This window comes from Cololabis saira, chromosome 22, assembly GCF_033807715.1.
Source record: "Cololabis saira isolate AMF1-May2022 chromosome 22, fColSai1.1, whole genome shotgun sequence".
Taxonomy (NCBI): Eukaryota; Metazoa; Chordata; class Actinopteri; order Beloniformes; family Belonidae; genus Cololabis; species Cololabis saira.
The window spans coordinates 32,379,482-32,396,833 of NC_084608.1; the positions used below are offsets into that span (position 1 = coordinate 32,379,482).

Below are 17,352 nucleotides of genomic sequence, written 5' to 3' on the forward strand. Positions count from 1 at the left end.
CGGAGGCTAAGTGTGCGCGGCGCGGCGCTGACCGCAGGCGAATGGCAGCGATCCACCTCGATGGAGCAATAAAAGCCGAGGCAGATGAGCGCCGGAGATACCGGCGCAGAGAGGCTGTTTTACTCAGCTATCTCTGGGCCAGGCGACCCCCCCGAGGTGACAGGGCCTCCCCTGTGTGTTTGTGAGAGGGAGAGATTACGACAGGAGGCATGAAAACAACCTGGATCCTCACACATCCAGGGAGGAGATGAAGATAGGTGGGGAGGAGGCCTGAGGCGCAGACACACCTCGGTCCACCGTTCAGACATGCCTCACATTCCTCACCTGGACACAAGCCTCGACTCATGCGGCAGCAGCGCCGAGCTGAGAGGCCGACTGGAAACGGTGCAAACCCCCGACTCCGGCACCTCGTCAAAGTCAACAGCATTTGTGCTGAAAACACTTTTTATAGATTCATTCTCTGTCAAAACTGCTTTTGCTCTTTAACTTTGACGTCAGCAAACGTCATGTTTCAACCCAGAAACATAATATTTGTGTTTGATTATCAGTTCAGATCAAAGCAAAGTCGGTTTTATCTCGTAAGGAAGAATGTGTTGGTTCCTTTCCTCAGAAGCAAAAAAAGAGACATTCCATCTTTTAAAAAATAAATGTAGGACGACGACGTTGCTTCTGTGTGCAGTAGGGATGGGCGGTATGGACTAAAAAATGTATCACGATAATTTCTGGCATTTATCCCAATAACGATAAAAATGACGATAAAAAAAATACCAATTCAGCTCCACATTTGTAACTATAAATCTATCTCGCTCTCAGATCCGCCATGTTTGTTACACAAAAACGTCATCAATGGGAATTTATCCTTTTTTTCCTTCTTTCCTTCCTTCCTTCCTTCCTTCCTTCCTTCCTTCCTTCCTTCCTTCCTTCCTTCCTTCCTTCCTTCCTTCCTTCCTTCCTTCCTTCATTCCTTCCTTCCTTCCTTCCTTCCTACCTTCCTTCTTTCCTCCTGCTCTCTCCTTCCTTCTTCCCTTCCTCGTTTTCTCCCTTCCTTCCTTCTTTCCTTGTTTTCTCCCTTCGTTCCTTCTTTCCTTGTTTTCTCCCTTCGTTCCTTCTTTCCTTCTTTCCTTCTTTCCTTCCTTCCTTCCTTCCTTCCTTCCTTCCTTCCTTCCTTCCTTCCTTCCTTCCTTCCTTCCTTCTTTCCTTCCTTCCTTGCTTCCTTCACGTACGTTGTGCGTGGATTTAACGCAGAACCATAAATCAGCTTTACAAAAAAATGGGAATTTATCATTTTTACCGCGAGATGACAAATTCTTATCGTGAGGAGTTTTTTTGACGGTTTATCGTGAACGGTAAAATATCGCCCATTCCTAGTGTGCAGGTTCGAGTCCGAGTGGATTGCAGCCAGGAACGTCCGTGTTTCCAGTCAGGAGCTGCAGGTTTCTGCAGAGACGGTGAACTGAAAACCATCATGATCTGAGGCTCCACTCCAGAGCCCTATCAGAAGAAAACAGAACCGTGTTTCCAGCAGGAAACTGAGGTCCAGAAACCTGCAGACTTCTGGACCAACGTCCTCTGGACACATGAGAGCAGCGTGGACATGTCTGGTCTTCATGTCCAGAACCATGTTTGGAGGAGACCAGCAGAACCTTAATTCACATTCACCCATTCACATGGGTGAATGGATGGATGGATGGATGCATGGATGCATGGATGGATGCATGGATGGATGGATGGATGCATGGATGGATGGATGGATGGATGGATGGATGGATGGATGGATGGATGGATGGATGGATGCATGGATGGATGGATGGATGGATGGATGGATGGATGGATGGATGGATGGATGGATGGATGGATGGATGGATGGATGGATGGATGGATGATTGATGGATGGATGGATGGATGGATGGATGGATGCATGGATGGATGGATGGATGGATGGATGGATGCATGGATGGATGGATGGATGGATGGATGGATGGATGCATGGATGGATGGATGGATGGCTTTTGACCCACTACCATCAGATTATTTTAACTACAAAAACAGGGATTGAAATACGTCCTTCACCTTCACCTTCACGTTTTCCTGGTAACTCCTGCAGTTTCATGAACTCATGAATGTTCTGACCGTTTATAATATTTTCTGAATCCATCCCTTAACTTTCTGCGGTAAAGACAACAGAAGTTTACGACGTGCGAGCGTCCGCACAGATGACTGATGGGTAATTCCAGGAGCTACAGAGATGTCTCTGAGTATTCCATATGTTTTTGCAGAAATGTTGAAGAGTCGGGACGTGGAATATTTCTGGAGTAAATCCCTGTGAAGTCTCGACGTGAGTCGCCCCCGCTCCTGAGCACATCTCGGGGAGCCAGACGAGGATGGTGATGATGCCTGATCGTCCAGGTAAACATCCTGCTGTTTCAGCTTCGTGCAGGTGCAACGCGCTAAAACACGCCAGCCTTCATCTTCCCGCCAGCCTCCAGAGTTGCTACAAGGCAGACCGGATTTCCACGCTGCAAACATCAGAATGACAGCGTGAAGGAGCTGCTGTGAGGTTTTATGTCCCTCAGCTCATCAAGACGCTCATGAATCCATGAACCCACGCGCCAGTGAGGTCACATGATTCTGTTTGGTCGGTAAAAACACCAAACAACGACCAGATCTGAAGTCAAGCAAGTCAACAGAAGAGCAGATGTTCGTGCGTTGTGGTGATCATATAATTATATGGAAACACGTTTACCGGAGTCAGCAGGAGTTCCAGCTAACAGAACCAGTCGGGCGAGTTACGTGTAAAAGGCAGTTAAACTGCTGCAAAAACTCTCAGATTTCTCAAAGCTGGAAACGTGACCTTTATCGTGATAGTAAAACTGAAGCAAATGTCACATTTTAAGCTAAACCTATTTAGATATAATGTTAGCTGAACTGATGCTCACATTATCGAAATATAATGTTAGCTAAAAGGCTAACATAACAACAGAATGTTAGCTAAACAGAAGCTCACATTAGTTAAACTGAAGCCAACATTAACAGAATGATAGTTAGGCTGATGCTAACATTGTCAAAATAGAATGTTATCTTAACTGAAGGCTAACATCATAACAGAATGTTAGCTAAACTGATGCTAACATGACCAAAATAGAATGTTAGCTAAACTTAAACAAACAACTGATGTTATAACGTTAGGTTATATATTTTTTTAAATCATATAATGATTAAATAAATGAATGCTAACACACTTTTAATAGTGTTGAGGTCTAAACTAAAGCTGTTAGCTAAGCTGATGCTAAAATCTTAAAAGAGAACATTGGTTAAACTGCAGCTAATGTCATATATGTTAATGAGTTCAGGGTGGAGCAGGAGATGAGGCGCCGGAGTTTCAAACTAAAAGTCTTCAAACAGAAATCAAAAATAAACTCAAATTGCCTCCAAGGCCAGAAAAACCTGAGGCCAGGAGCCCAGATATGGCAGAACCACGGACCCAGGAAGACCCAGACAGACCAGCAGGGAGGACGGGAGAGACTAGACCACATACAGACACGGGGCCGACTACCAGGCCGACTGGAAACAGGAAACTCAAACTAGATGTAGCCCAAAGGAAACTTTCAAAATAAAACAGGAAACAGTTCACAAACACAATATCCAAACTGGAGAACCAACTAAAACACACGCATGGAAGTCAAAAGCCTACAGAGAACCCAAACCATGACTGTAAGAGCTTAGGTTATGATAGCTAAAAGAGAAGTCTAACGTAGTAAATTTCCTTATACGTCCATGTTTCTGAACGGGAAACCGTCTTCAGACAGCGGGCTGGTGCATTGTGGGTTGTAAGGAAGCACGTAAACAAACAACAGGAAGCAGCCGAAGGGAACGTGCAGGCGAACAACCACAAACATGAGGTACAGAAAGACCTCCGACGGGATTGGAACCGGGAACCTTCTGCCCGGGAGCAGCACCGACCACCGGAGGAGGATTTCTGTAAACCTGTAGGAGGCCGTTTGGAGGTTCTTCCTGTTTCTGGTGATCCATCGCGGTTGTAACCGCAGTCGACTGTGAAATCAAAAGGAGGAACTAATCCGCGGGAACTTCCTGCGTTGGGGCACGGATCGCTTGTCTGAGACGCCCGTCGGCACCTGTCAATCATCTGCAGATGCTTCAACACCCCTGTCCTGTCCCCACCTCTGTCCTGTCCTGTCCCCACCTCTGCCCTCACTGTCCACACCTCTGATGATGTGCTGGCATGCACACTGTATCCCAGAATGCATTAGGCCCATCTCAGTGGTCATGTGACCTGCTTCCATTTATGCCACAGGACAGTTTTGCCGTGTCATGCTACGTAGAGTTACTCAGATCACAACACACCCCCCTGTCTGATCTCTACAACCGCTCTGTAATCAGGAAGGCCACTCTGATCACAGAAGACCCCTCTCATCCCCTTCACCACTCATTTCAACTACTGCCGTCAGGCAGAAGGTATAAAATTCCACTGGCCCGGAAAAACATTTACAAAAAAATCATTCATTCCATCTGCCACAATAATTCTGAACAATATTAAATAGATCGTTGCACTTTTAACAGGCACTAGTCATGTCTGTTCTAACTTATTTACTGTCTTTTTTTGTATTTTTAATGTATTTTCTATTGTAATGTGTCTTTATGGGAATGTGTGAATGTGGTTGTGAGCCCTGTCAAAGAGCAATTTCTGTCACCATTGGGACAGACAATAAAGTATTCTATTCTATTCATTCTAAGATATCTAAAACACCTTGTTTTCAGGGTGAACCCCTTTTGTAAACAGGTTTTTTCTGGCCCAGTTGAGCTTTCAGCATCAATACAGTTCCAACTGCTTTTGCACCGTTTTGGCCAAAGTCCACCGTAGTCCAGACCAGTTGCTTTTCAACTGTGCGCTCCTTTCTCCTACAAGCTCTTCTCCTTCTTTCATAAAAAACCCTGGGATGTCGGCTCCTTCAGCGCCCCGGTGCTTGATTGGACACACGTCGTGAACGCAGGAGGCGGACCTACCTTGTAGACCTGCCCATAGGTGCCATTTCCAACCAGTTCGACCAGCTCGAAGATCCCAGCGGGGTCCTGGGAGAGGAAGAGAATGGAGAGGTGAGTGAGGAGGAAGAAGATATCAGCCAGAAAGAAGGAAACTGGCTCAACTCAACGTGAGATAAGAGTTTCGGTTGGAGTTTGACCTTTGCAAAGACCTTTGTGGTGTAACGCTGTAAAAAGCACCCATTAGTTCCTCTAGTCACTTCAATAATTAACCTTCCCAACCGGCGTTCACCTCCCGCTGTCAGACAGGAGACTTTACATGAAGCAATACTTTCTTCCTAATATGATTGATTGACACTCGGCTCAGCCAATGGCTGGCAACAATCCCCTCCTGATCTGTAATCGTCACGCTACGAAGCTAAGCAAAGTCCTCGCCAGTTTCCAGTCTAGACATCTGAAGCGGTTCATCCCGCTGGAAACGTCTGCCGGTGTTTCGGCCCGAGATCAGCCGAAGAATCGGCTAATTCTGACCGACACACAGTCCCCGTCCGTTGCCCCGGCAACGAGGCAACGAGGCAGCACAAAAACGAGGGAGGCTCCTCAGAAACGTGAATCACGCGTTACACTTAGTGGTGGGGAAAAAAGCGATATTGCAATATATCGTTGCGCTATCTTTCGCAAAAAATAATTGATAAACTGATGGCAAATATGGATATTTTATTACAACACACATAATGGATTTACGCGGTTGTCACCGCACTATTGTTCATGCACTTTAATTTGTCCAGCTGTACAGTGTTTACATTTACAAGTAGGGGTGGGCAAAAATATCGATATGGCAATATATCGCGATACTTCTCCAGCCGATTCAATATCGATATTCAAAATTCGAATATCGATTTTTTTTTTTTTTATTATTTTTTATCCCCGATTTTTTCCCCATTATATCACCCAGTGCTCCTACCTAAGTGACAGTCCTGGGCAATGCCACTCTCTACCAACCCTGGGAGGGCCCTGCACTGAGCTCCGGTTTTATTTCACGTTTTATTTCATTTTATAATTAATTTTTTATATAACACAATTGCCTGTCCTTAAAAAATGAAAAATAATGGACAGAGGTTTATTTATTTATGGATTTATATCTATACTGACTGATCACTGTGCCTGTCCTTGCTTTTAGTACCCATCTTTCTTGTGTTTATTATCATTTGCCACATAATTAAAGCAACCTCATACTAAATTTAATGTTAATTTCATATGATGTAAATAATATGAACAACATATACAAATATGTTGTAACTTTAGCTTGTATAGTTATAATAAAACATTGTTTTGACACAGTTTGTCCCATGAATTGTCACTATCATCTGATGAACGTGCAACTCGGATTTTAAGATCCATCACTATCATCTGATGTACATATATACAACTTGGATTTTAAGATGTGTAATGCATTTTTAAATTTTCGGTGAACTATGGAGAATATAATAATCGGGATATCGCATAATCGGGATATCGCAATGTGTATCGTATCGTGGCTCAAGTATCGTGATGCGTATCGTGAGGTCCTTCCCAATACCCACCCCTATTTACAAGCCTAGGAGGCAGTGAGGCTCTATACAAATGCAATTTCTTTGTACATTGTATGAAGTTTTGGCATTGAATAAATGCATAACTACAGACGTTTTCCTTTTTATAATGGGTATTTTTTCTTTTTCAGTCACATATATCGATATATATCGTTGATTACATTTCTTACAATATATCAAATATCATAGATATCGTGTATCGTGTTATTATCGTTATCATGGGCCACATATCGCCACAGTATTGAATTGTGAGTTACCCGTATCACCCACCCCTAGTTACACTGCTGTCGCTCGTAACGACGCCACCGAACACGAGGTGGCAGCTCTTTTTCAGCGCTGTAGCCAGCGGCTAGTTTCCCTTTGGTTACAACCCGTGAAGTCGCTGAGACACAGAATATCTTACGTGAGTTACTGACATTAAAGCAAACCGTCTTCCACGTGTCATGTCTGGAAATCTCCACGGACTCGGAGACCGCTGAACGAAAACTTTAGGGGGTCGACAAGATTTAAATAAAGATTTAAATAAAAACACGGAAACGGAGGATTTATGTAAAAACCCATGAACACAGAGAACTCAGGAGAGCATCCAAACTTCAGATCCTAGAGTCCAGCTGTGTGAGGCTGCTATTATCGTGCTTCACTCCCAGGGGCTGCTGGGACTATTACGGAGCAGCGTCCTGGAAGGGATTAGCTCTTCTCTCAAGGTCAAGCAGGAGAACATCTGACCCTGGAGGAGCAATGCAACCACACACACACACACGCACACGCGCACACGCGCACACGCGCACACACGCACACACGCACACACACACACACACACACACACACACACACACACACACACACACACACACACACACACACACACACACACACACACACACATCTGTCCACCTGTGGCAGCTCTAAACAGCTGTCGGACCACAGGAGGAGGAGGGAGACCAGTGAGGCTTCGTCCACCCATCTTCTTCTTCCTGTCCAGGGTAACTGGGGTCTGCTGGGGGTTAGGGCTGGGCGATATGGACCAAAAGTCATATCTAGATATTTTCTAGCTGAATGGCGATACTCGATATATATCGATATTTTTTCTGTGCCATAATTGGGGTTTCCCCCAAAGCATTATAGCATAGCATCTCTGCTAGCATCTCTGTTAGCATCTCTGTTAGCTTCATTTTTTCTGAGGCAAACCCTTAAAATAACTGTCAGTTTTAATACAAAGCCTCGTGCCAAATGTCTCACAGGTTCCTTTATTAACAGAGGTCTGCACAATATCAAAATGTATAAAACAAATGAAATAAAAATAAACTGCCTAAAAATGCTTCTTGAATAAAATAAAACAAATATCCCTTTCCTGCATAACAATTAAATTAAAATACACTGTGCAATTAATACAATGTAGACAGTAACAGGCAGACTTTTCCACTGAGGTTGACAGTTGTGCAAATAACAAAACATTTGTGCAAATCTCAAATAAAACATTCAAGTCAATTTGTCACAAAATAAGCTATATCAAAATCATTAAAAAAAATAATATATACCGTATTTTCTGGACTATAAGCCGCTACTTTTTTCATAGGTTTTCAACCATGCAGCTTATACAAAGGTGCGACTATTCTGTGGATTTTTCTTCCACCGCTCGGGGCGCTCTAACCCGAATTAGAATAAAAACTAAGACAAAATAAATGCAAAGAGGAATATGCTACTTCTTCTTTAGCAGATAGAAGTAGGTAGAAGCAGATTTCAAACAGATAAATAGATAAATAAATATCGGTTATTTTCTCTTGGTTCTGTCCCGTTTTAATCAGCAAAGTTGCTGCCGTGTTAAAAGACACTGTTGGGAAAGAATTTATTTAGGTACAAACATGTACATCATTTACAGTTCAAAATCCTTCTGTACATGTAGTAAATATCTAATCTAACAACATAAATATCTGCGGTTTGCATATCTTTTTTTTTTAAATAGAGCGAATGCGGCTTATATACAGGTGCGGCTTGTATATCTTTTTTTTTATTGTTTTTTTAAAAATAGAGCGGATGCGGCTTATATACAGGTGCGGCTTATAGTCCAGAAAATTTGGTATATATATATATATATATATATATTTTTTAAATAGATATAAACGATATTGTCTCATACCATATCGCGTTTGAAAATATATCAATATATATTAAAATTTCGATATATCGCCCAGCCCTACTGGGGGTCACTGGGGGTCTGCTGGGGGTCATGGGGGTCTGGGAGGACCAGCAGGAACCCCTGGTCCGGCCACGGGCCAGAGACCAGGTCCTGCTGGTTCCCTCACAACGCCAGCTGATCCAGGACGAAGGTGAAAGGCCACCGCCGTTGAATCCAGAGCCGTCCTCCGTCCAGGAAGACGGAGGCTGAATGATGGTTTAAGAAGTTCCCGGATCGGCGGGAACTGGACCGGAAACACCGTTAAAGAAGCGTGTAACTTCAACCGCTGCAGAACAACCCAGCGTCTATTATTAGAAGCTTTAACAGACACAGATCTGGACGAACGAATAGAAACAACGGTACAGAACGTCTCAAAGAGACACATAACGGTTCCAATCAAGCTAAAACCACGAGGAGAAGTTACGACAAGAACGGGTCTGGTTCCCTCCTTAAATGGGTCTGGTTCCCTCCTTAAATGGGTCTGGTTCCCTCATTAAATGGGTCTGGTTCCCTCATTAAATGGGTCTGGTTCCCTCCTTAAATGGGTCTAGTTCCCTCCTTAAATGGGTATAGTTCCCTCCTTAAATGGGTCTAGTTCCCTCCTTAAATGGGTCTAGTTCCCTCCTTAAATGGGTCTGGTTCCCTCCTTAAATGGGTCTGGTTCCCTCCTTAAATGGGTCTGGTTCCCTATTTAAATGGGTCTGGTTCCCTCATTAAATGGGTCCGGTTCCCTCCTTAAATGGGTCTAGTTCCCTCCTTAAATGGGTCTGGTTCCCTCCTTAAATGGGTCCGGTTCCCTCCTTAAATGGGTCTGGTTCCCTCCTTAAATGGGTCTAGTTCCCTCATTAAATGGGTCTAGTTCCCTCCTGAAACGGGTCTAGTTCCCTCCTTAAATAGGTCTGGTTCTCTCCTTAAATGGGTCTAGTTCCCTCCTTAAATGGGTCTAGTTCCCTCCTTAAATGGGTCTAGTTCCCTCCTTAAATGGGTCTGGTTCCATCCTTAAATGGGTCTGGTTCCCTCCTTAAATGGGTCTAGTTCCCTCCTTAAATGGGTCTAGTTCCCTCCTTAAATGGGTCTAGTTCCCTCCTTAAATGGGTCTGGTTCCCTCCTTAAATGGGTCTAGTTCCCTCATTAAATGGGTCCGGTTCCCTCATTAAATGGGTCTGGTTCCCTCCTTAAATGGGTCTGGTTCCCTCCTTAAATGGGTCCGGTTCCCTATTTAAATGGGTCTGGTTCCCTCCTTAAATGGGTCTGGTTCCCTCCTTAAATGGGTCTGGTTCCCTCCTTAAATGGGTCTAGTTCCCTCATTAAATGGGTCTGGTTCCCTCCTTAAATGGGTCTGGTTCCCTCATTAAATGGGTCTGGTTCCCTCCTTAAATGGGTCTAGTTCCCTCATTAAATGGGTCTGGTTCCCTCATTAAATGGGTCCGGTTCCCTCCTTAAATGGGTCTGGTTCCCTCATTAAATGGGTCTAGTTCCCTCATTAAATGGGTCTAGTTCCCTCCTTAAATGGGTCTGGTTCCCTTATTAAATGGGTCTGGTTCCCTCCTTAAATGGGTCTAGTTCCCTCCTTAAATGGGTCTGGTTCCCTCATTAAATGGGTCTAGTTCCCTCATTAAATGGGTCTGGTTCCCTCATTAAATGGGTCTGGTTCCCTCCTGAAATGGGTCTGGTTCCCTCATTAAATGGGTCTAGTTCCCTCCTTAAATGGGTCTGGTTCCCTCCTTAAATGGGTCTAGTTCCCTCCTTAAATGGGTCTAGTTCCCTCATTAAATGGGTCTAGTTCCCTCCTTAAATGGGTCTAGTTCCCTCATTAAATGGGTCTGGTTCCCGCCTTAAATGGGTTTGGTTCCCTCCTGAAATGGGTCTAGTTCCCTCATTAAATTGGTCTAGTTCCCTCCTTAAATGGGTCTGGTTCCCTCCATAAATGGGTCTAGTTCCCTCCTTAAATGGGTCTGGTTCCCTCATTAAATGGGTCTGGTTCCCTCCATAAATGGGTCCGGTTCCCTCCATAAATGGGTCTAGTTCCCTCCTTAAATGGGTCTAGTTCCCTCCTGAAATGGGTCTAGTTCCCTCTTTGAATTGGTCTGGTTCCCTCCTTAAATGGGTCTAGTTCCCTCTTTAAATGGGTCTGGTTCCCTCCTTAAATGGGTCTGGTTCCCTCATTAAATGGGTCTGGTTCCCTCCTTCAATGGGTCTAGTTCCCTCCTTAAATGGGTCTAGTTCCCTCCTTAAATGGGTCTGGTTCCCTCATTAAATGGGTCTGGTTCCCTCCTTAAATGGGTCTGGTTCCCTCCTTAAATGGGTCTGGTTCCCTCATTAAATGGGTCTGGTTCCCTCCTGAAATGGGTCTAGTTCCCTCCTGAAACAGGTCTAGTTCCCTCCTGAAACGGGTCTACTTCCCTCCTGAAACGGGTCTAGTTCCCTCCTGAAATGGGTCTAGTTCCCTCCTTGAATGGGTCTGGTTCCCTCATTAAATGGGTCTGGTTCCCTCATTAAATGGGTCTGGTTCCCTCCATAAATGGGTCCGGTTCCCTCCATAAATGGGTCTAGTTCCCTCCTTAAATGGGTCTAGTTCCCTCCTGAAATGGGTCTAGTTCCCTCTTTGAATTGGTCTGGTTCCCTCTTTAAATGGGTCTAGTTCCCTCTTTGAATTGGTCTGGTTCCCTCCTTAAATGGGTCTAGTTCCTTCCTGAAATGGGTCTGGTTCCCTCCTGAAATGGGTCTAGTTCCCTCCTGAAATGGGTCTAGTTCCCTCCTGAAATGGGTCTAGTTCCCTCCTTAAATGGGTCTAGTTCCCTCTTTAAATGGGTCTGGTTCCCTCCTTAAATGGGCCTGGTTCCCTCCTTAAATGAGTCTGGTTCCCTCCTTAAATGGGTCTAGTTCCCTCCTTAAATGGGTCTGGTTCCCTCCTTAAATGGGTCTGGTTCCCTCCTTAAATGGGTCTGATTCCCTCCTTAAATGGGTCTGGTTCCCTCGTTAAATGGGTCTGGTTCCCTCCTTAAATGGGTCTGGTTCCCTCCTTAAATGGGTCTGGTTCCCTCCTTAAATGGGTCTGGTTCCCTCCTTAAATGGGTCTGGTTCTCTCCTTAAATGGGTCTGGTTCCCTCATTAAATGGGTCTAATTAACTCATTAAATGGGTCTGGTTCCCTCCTTAAATGGGTCTGGTTCCCTCCTTAAATGGGTCTAGTTCCCTCCTGAAATGGGTCTAGTTCCCTCCTGAAATGGGTCTAGTTCCCTCCTTAAATGGGTCTAGTTCCTTCCTGAAATGGGTCTAGTTCCTTCCCTAAATGGGTCTGGTTCCCTCCTTAAATGGGTCTTGTTCCCTCATTAAATGGGTCTGGTTCCCTCCTTAAATGGGTCTAGTTCCCTCCTGAAATGGGTCTAGTTCCCTCCTTAAATGGGTCTAGTTCCCTCCTTAAATGGGTCTAGTTCCCTCCTGAAATGGGTCTGGTTCCCTCCTTAAATGGGTCTGGTTCCCTCCTTAAATGGGTCTAGTTCCCTCCTGAAATGGGTCTGGTTCCCTCCTTAAATGGGTCTGGTTCCCTCCTTAAATGGGTCTGGTTCTCTCCTTAAATGGGTCTAGTTCCCTCCTTAAATGGGTCTGGTTCCCTCCTTAAATGGGTCTAGTTCTCTCCTTAAATGGGTCTAGTTCCCTCCTTAAATGGGTCCGGTTCCCTCCTGAAATGGGTCTGGTTCCCTCCTGAAATGGGTCTGGTTCTCTCCTTAAATGGGTCTAGTTCCCTCCTTTAAAGGGTCTGGTTCCCTCCTGAAATGGGTCTGGTTCCCTCATTAAATGGGTCTGGTTCTCTCATTAAATGGGTCTAGTTCCCTCCATAAATGGGTCTAGTTCCCTCCATAAATGGGTCTAGTTCCCTCCTTAAATGGGTCTGGTTCCCTCCTTAAATGGGTCTAGTTCCCTCATTAAATGGGTCTAGTTCCCTCCTTAAATGGGTCTCGTTCCCTCCATAAATGGGTCTAGTTCCCTCATTAAATGGGTCTGGTTCCCTCCTTAAACGGGTCTGGTTCCCTCCTTAAATGGGTGTAGTTCCCTCATTAAATGGGTCTGGTTCCCTCTTTAAATGGGTCTGGTTCCCTCATTAAATGGGTCTGGTTCCCTCTTTAAATGGGTCTGGTTCCCTCATTAAATGGGTCTAGTTCCCTCTTTAAATGGGTCTAGTTCCCTCATTAAATGGGTCTGGTTCCCTCCTTAAATGAGTCCGGTTCCCTCATTAAATGGGTCTAGTTCCCTCATTAAATGGGTCTGGTTCCCTCCTGAAATGGGTCCGGTTCCCTCATTAAATGGGTCTAGTTCCCTCATTAAATGGGTCTGGTTCCCTCCATAAATGGGTCTGGAGGAGCAGGAATGTGGAGGGTGCACGAGGAGGAGGAGGAGGAGGAGGAAGAAGGTGGAGGAAAAGGAGGAAGAAGAGGAGGAGGAGGAGGAGGAGAGTGGAGGAGGAAGGTGGTGCAGGAGGAGGAGGAGGAGGTGCAGGAGGAGGAGGAGGAGGGTGAAGGAGGAGGAAAAGGAGGAGGAGGAGGAGGAGGAAAAGGAGGAGGAGGAGGAGGAGGAGGAAGGTGAAGGAAGAGGAAAAGGAGGAGGAGGAGGGTGCAGGAGGAAGAAGAGGAGGAGGAAGGTGGTGCAGGAGGAGGAGGTGCAGGAGGAGGAGGAGGAGGAGGAGGAAGGTGAAGGAGGAGGAGGAGGAGGAGGAAGGTGAAGGAGGAGGAAAAGGAGGAGGAGGAGGAGGAGGAGGGTGCAGGAGGAGGAAGAGAGTGGAGGAGGAAGGTGGTGCAGGAGGAGGAGGAAGGTGCAGGAGGAAGAAGAGGAGGAGGAGGAGGAGGAGGAAGGTGCAGGAGGAGGAGGAGGAGGAGGAGGAGGAAGGTGAAGGAGGAGGAAGAAGAAGAGGAGGAGGAAGGTGCAAGAGGGTGGAGGAGGAGGAGGGTTCGATCCCCACCTGTGCCTCCACCCTCCCTCACGTGCACGCTCCTGCTCCTCCTCTGCACCTCCTGTCACCGCGGGAGCGCGCAGGCTCGAGCCGCCGACACTTCATGAAATGGCGGAGCCGCTGCGGCTGCAGCCGCACATCTGGCTAAACATCAGCCGGGGCACGCACGCGCACAGCAGCAGCTGGTGAGGCCTGATGACGTCACGTCCCGTGTATTTCACCATAGAGAAATAACATTATTATAACGACATTCCCAGTTCCGACCTCCGACTTCCGACTTCCGAGGTAAATGGAATAAAAACGGGCATAAAAACAGCAGCGAGGCGCGCGACCTGATGTCTGATGCATGCACACACACACGCGCACACACACACACACACACCAGCAGGACCAGCGGACAGACGGACAGGTGGACAGCAGGACAGGTGTGTCACTCACCCGCAGCGCCGACAGGTCGATCTCGTCCAGACTCCTTGCGGGGGAGTCGGTGGCCATGGCGGCCCGGGGCCCGGGGAGCTGCGGGAGCTGCGGGAGCTGCGTGGGGGGGCGGGGGGGACGAGGAGCCGCTACATGCTCGACCCCGCGGACCCGGACTGGAGGAGGAGCGTGCACGCGCACCGGGGAGAGAGAGAGAGAGAGAGAGAGAGGGAGAAGGAGAGAGAGAGAGGGAGAGAGGCGGCGGAGCGGCGTCCGTGCGTGCGTCTGTGTGGCGGAGCCGCGGCGCGCTCCCGTCCTCTCTCTCTCTACCTCTCTCTCTCTCTCTATCTCTCTCTCCCTCTCTCTCCCTCTCTCTCTCTCCCTCTCTCTCCCCCTCTCCCTCTCTCTCAATTCAATTCAATTGCTTAAAATTGTTCACTGCATTGTTCACTGCATGCAAAAATAAAAATGCATCAGTATTTATTTTTTATTTTCTTTATATTTATTTATTTTCTACGACGGAGTATTAGGGCCAAACAAAAAAAACAAAAAAAGGAAATTACGAGAATAAAGTCATAATATTACGAGAATAAAGTCGTAAAATTACGAAATAAAGTCATAATATTACGAGAATAAAGTCGTAATATATTATAAATATATAAATATAACTTCACAAGATGCTCAATATTCCTCATTTTAACACAGGGAGAAGAAGCTCTTCCTGTTAGAGTTCTCATGAATTATATTCTAATATTACGACTTTATTCTCGTAATTTTACGACTTTATTCTCGTAATATTACGACTTTATTCTCGTAATATTACGACTTTATTCTCGTAATATTACGACTTTATTCTATTACGACTTTATTCTCGTAATATTACGACTTTATTCTATTACAACTTTATTCTCGTAATATTCCGACTTTATTCTCATAATATTACGACTTTATTCTCGTAATTTTACGACTTTATTCTCATAATATTACGACTTTATTCTCGTAATATTACGACTTTATTCTCGTAATATTACGACTTTATTCTCATTATATTATGACTTTATTCTCCTAATGTTACGACTTTATTCTCGTAATGTTACGACTTTATTCTCATAATTTTACGACTTTATTCTCGTAATTTTACGACTTTATTCTCATAATATTACGACTTTATTCTCGTAATGTTACGACTTTATTCTCATAATTTTACGACTTTATTCTCGTAATTTTACGACTTTATTCTCATAATATTACGACTTTATTCTCGTAATGTTACGACATTATTCTCGTAATGTTACGACTTTATTCTCGTAATGTTACGACTTTATTCTCGTAATTTTACGACTTTATTCTCGTAATTTTACGACTTTATTCTCGTAATGTTACGACTTTATTCTTGTAATATTACGTGTATTGGAACTGTTATAACTTGCGTTTGCAGTAGCATTTTCAGGCCTGTAGAGGGCATAGTTTGCTTATTATTTTATTTATCTGTTTCGGGATTTTCCCAGAGTCCGTTAAGTTCGTTAATATTATAGATCCATGGTTAAGTTACGTGAAGTGAGGTAACCGGAAGTGTTTTCTTCTCCTCCACAATAAGAGAAACGCACAGACAGCGTTCAGATGCGCACTTTTCTCCAGCTGATTTTTTTAACCCTCGAAGTGGCAATATAAGTGAGTACATTTGTAATTGTTAGAGTGCAAGTGTAAACTGTTCTGTTTGACACCTTTTGTTCTGTTTGACACTTTTATTTAGTTATGTGTTAATATAACGGTCGGATCCGTTCGCGGACGCTGCTCTGCCTAGATCTATGAATACTAGATCCGCCATGTCCGTTATTAACTGACATCGTTTTGTATCGGCCATTAACTTGTATTTTTCTGTACTTTGTGTTTCAGTTTCACAATTTGTGACATTAAACCTGTCCGACCACAACTTTGCCTGTTCCTTGGAGGTCATAGTGTCATGGAGAGTTTAGCTGGCTGTGAATCCCAGTATATGACAAGAGTCACACTGGGTGTAACAGTACATTACGACTTTATTCTCATAATATTATGACTGTATTCTATTACGACTTTATTCTCGTAATATTACGACTTTATTCTATTACAACTTTATTCTCGTAATATTCCGACTTTATTCTCATAATATTACGACTTTATTCTCGTAATTTTACGACTTTATTCTCATAATATTACGACTTTATTCTCGTAATATTACGACTTTATTCTCGTAATATTACGACTTTATTCTCATTATATTATGACTTTATTCTCCTAATGTTACGACTTTATTCTCGTAATGTTACGACTTTATTCTCATAATTTTACGACTTTATTCTCGTAATTTTACGACTTTATTCTCATAATATTACGACTTTATTCTCGTAATGTTACGACTTTATTCTCATAATTTTACGACTTTATTTTCGTAATTTTACGACTTTATTCTCATAATATTACGACTTTATTCTCGTAATGTTACGACATTATTCTCGTAATGTTACGACTTTATTCTCGTAATGTTACGACTTTATTCTCGTAATTTTACGACTTTATTCTCGTAATTTTACGACTTTATTCTCGTAATATTACGACTTTATTCTCGTAATATTACGTGTATTGGAACTGTTATAACTTGCGTTTGCAGTAGCATTTTCAGGCCTGTAGAGGGCATAGTTTGCTTATTATTTTATTTATCTGTTTCGGGATTTTCCCAGAGTCCGTTAAGTTCGTTAATATTATAGATCCATGGTTAAGTTACGTGAAGTGAGGTAACCGGAAGTGTTTTCTTCTCCTCCACAATAAGAGAAACGCACAGACAGCGTTCAGATGCGCACTTTTCTCCAGCTGATTTTTTTAACCCTCGAAGTGGCAATATAAGTGAGTACATTTGTAATTGTTAGAGTGCAAGTGTAAACTGTTCTGTTTGACACCTTTTGTTCTGTTTGACACTTTTATTTAGTTATGTGTTAATATAACGGTCGGATCCGTTCGCGGACGCTGCTCTGCCTAGATCTATGAATACTAGATCCGCCATGTCCGTTATTAACTGACATCGTTTTGTATCGGCCATTAACTTGTATTTTTCTGTACTTTGTGTTTCAGTTTCACAATTTGTGACATTAAACCTGTCCGACCACAACTTTGCCTGTTCCTTGGAGGTCATAGTGTCATGGAGAGTTTAGCTGGCTGTGAATCCCAAGAGTCACACTGGGTGTAACAGTA

At 44.2% G+C, this 17,352-nt stretch overlaps 1 protein-coding gene across 1 annotated transcript in view; it reads right to left on the reverse strand.

Moving 5' to 3' along the window:
* Positions 1–14,361, reverse strand: part of LOC133423403 (TRAF2 and NCK-interacting protein kinase-like) — a 68,883-nt gene extending 54,522 nt beyond the window's left edge. The window contains 2 exon segments of the mRNA XM_061713580.1: positions 5,023–5,088; positions 14,149–14,361. Coding sequence (XP_061569564.1) covers positions 5,023–5,088; positions 14,149–14,205 — 123 coding nt within the window. The 5' untranslated portion in view covers positions 14,206–14,361.
* Between the last annotated feature and the right edge of the window lie 2,991 nt (positions 14,362–17,352).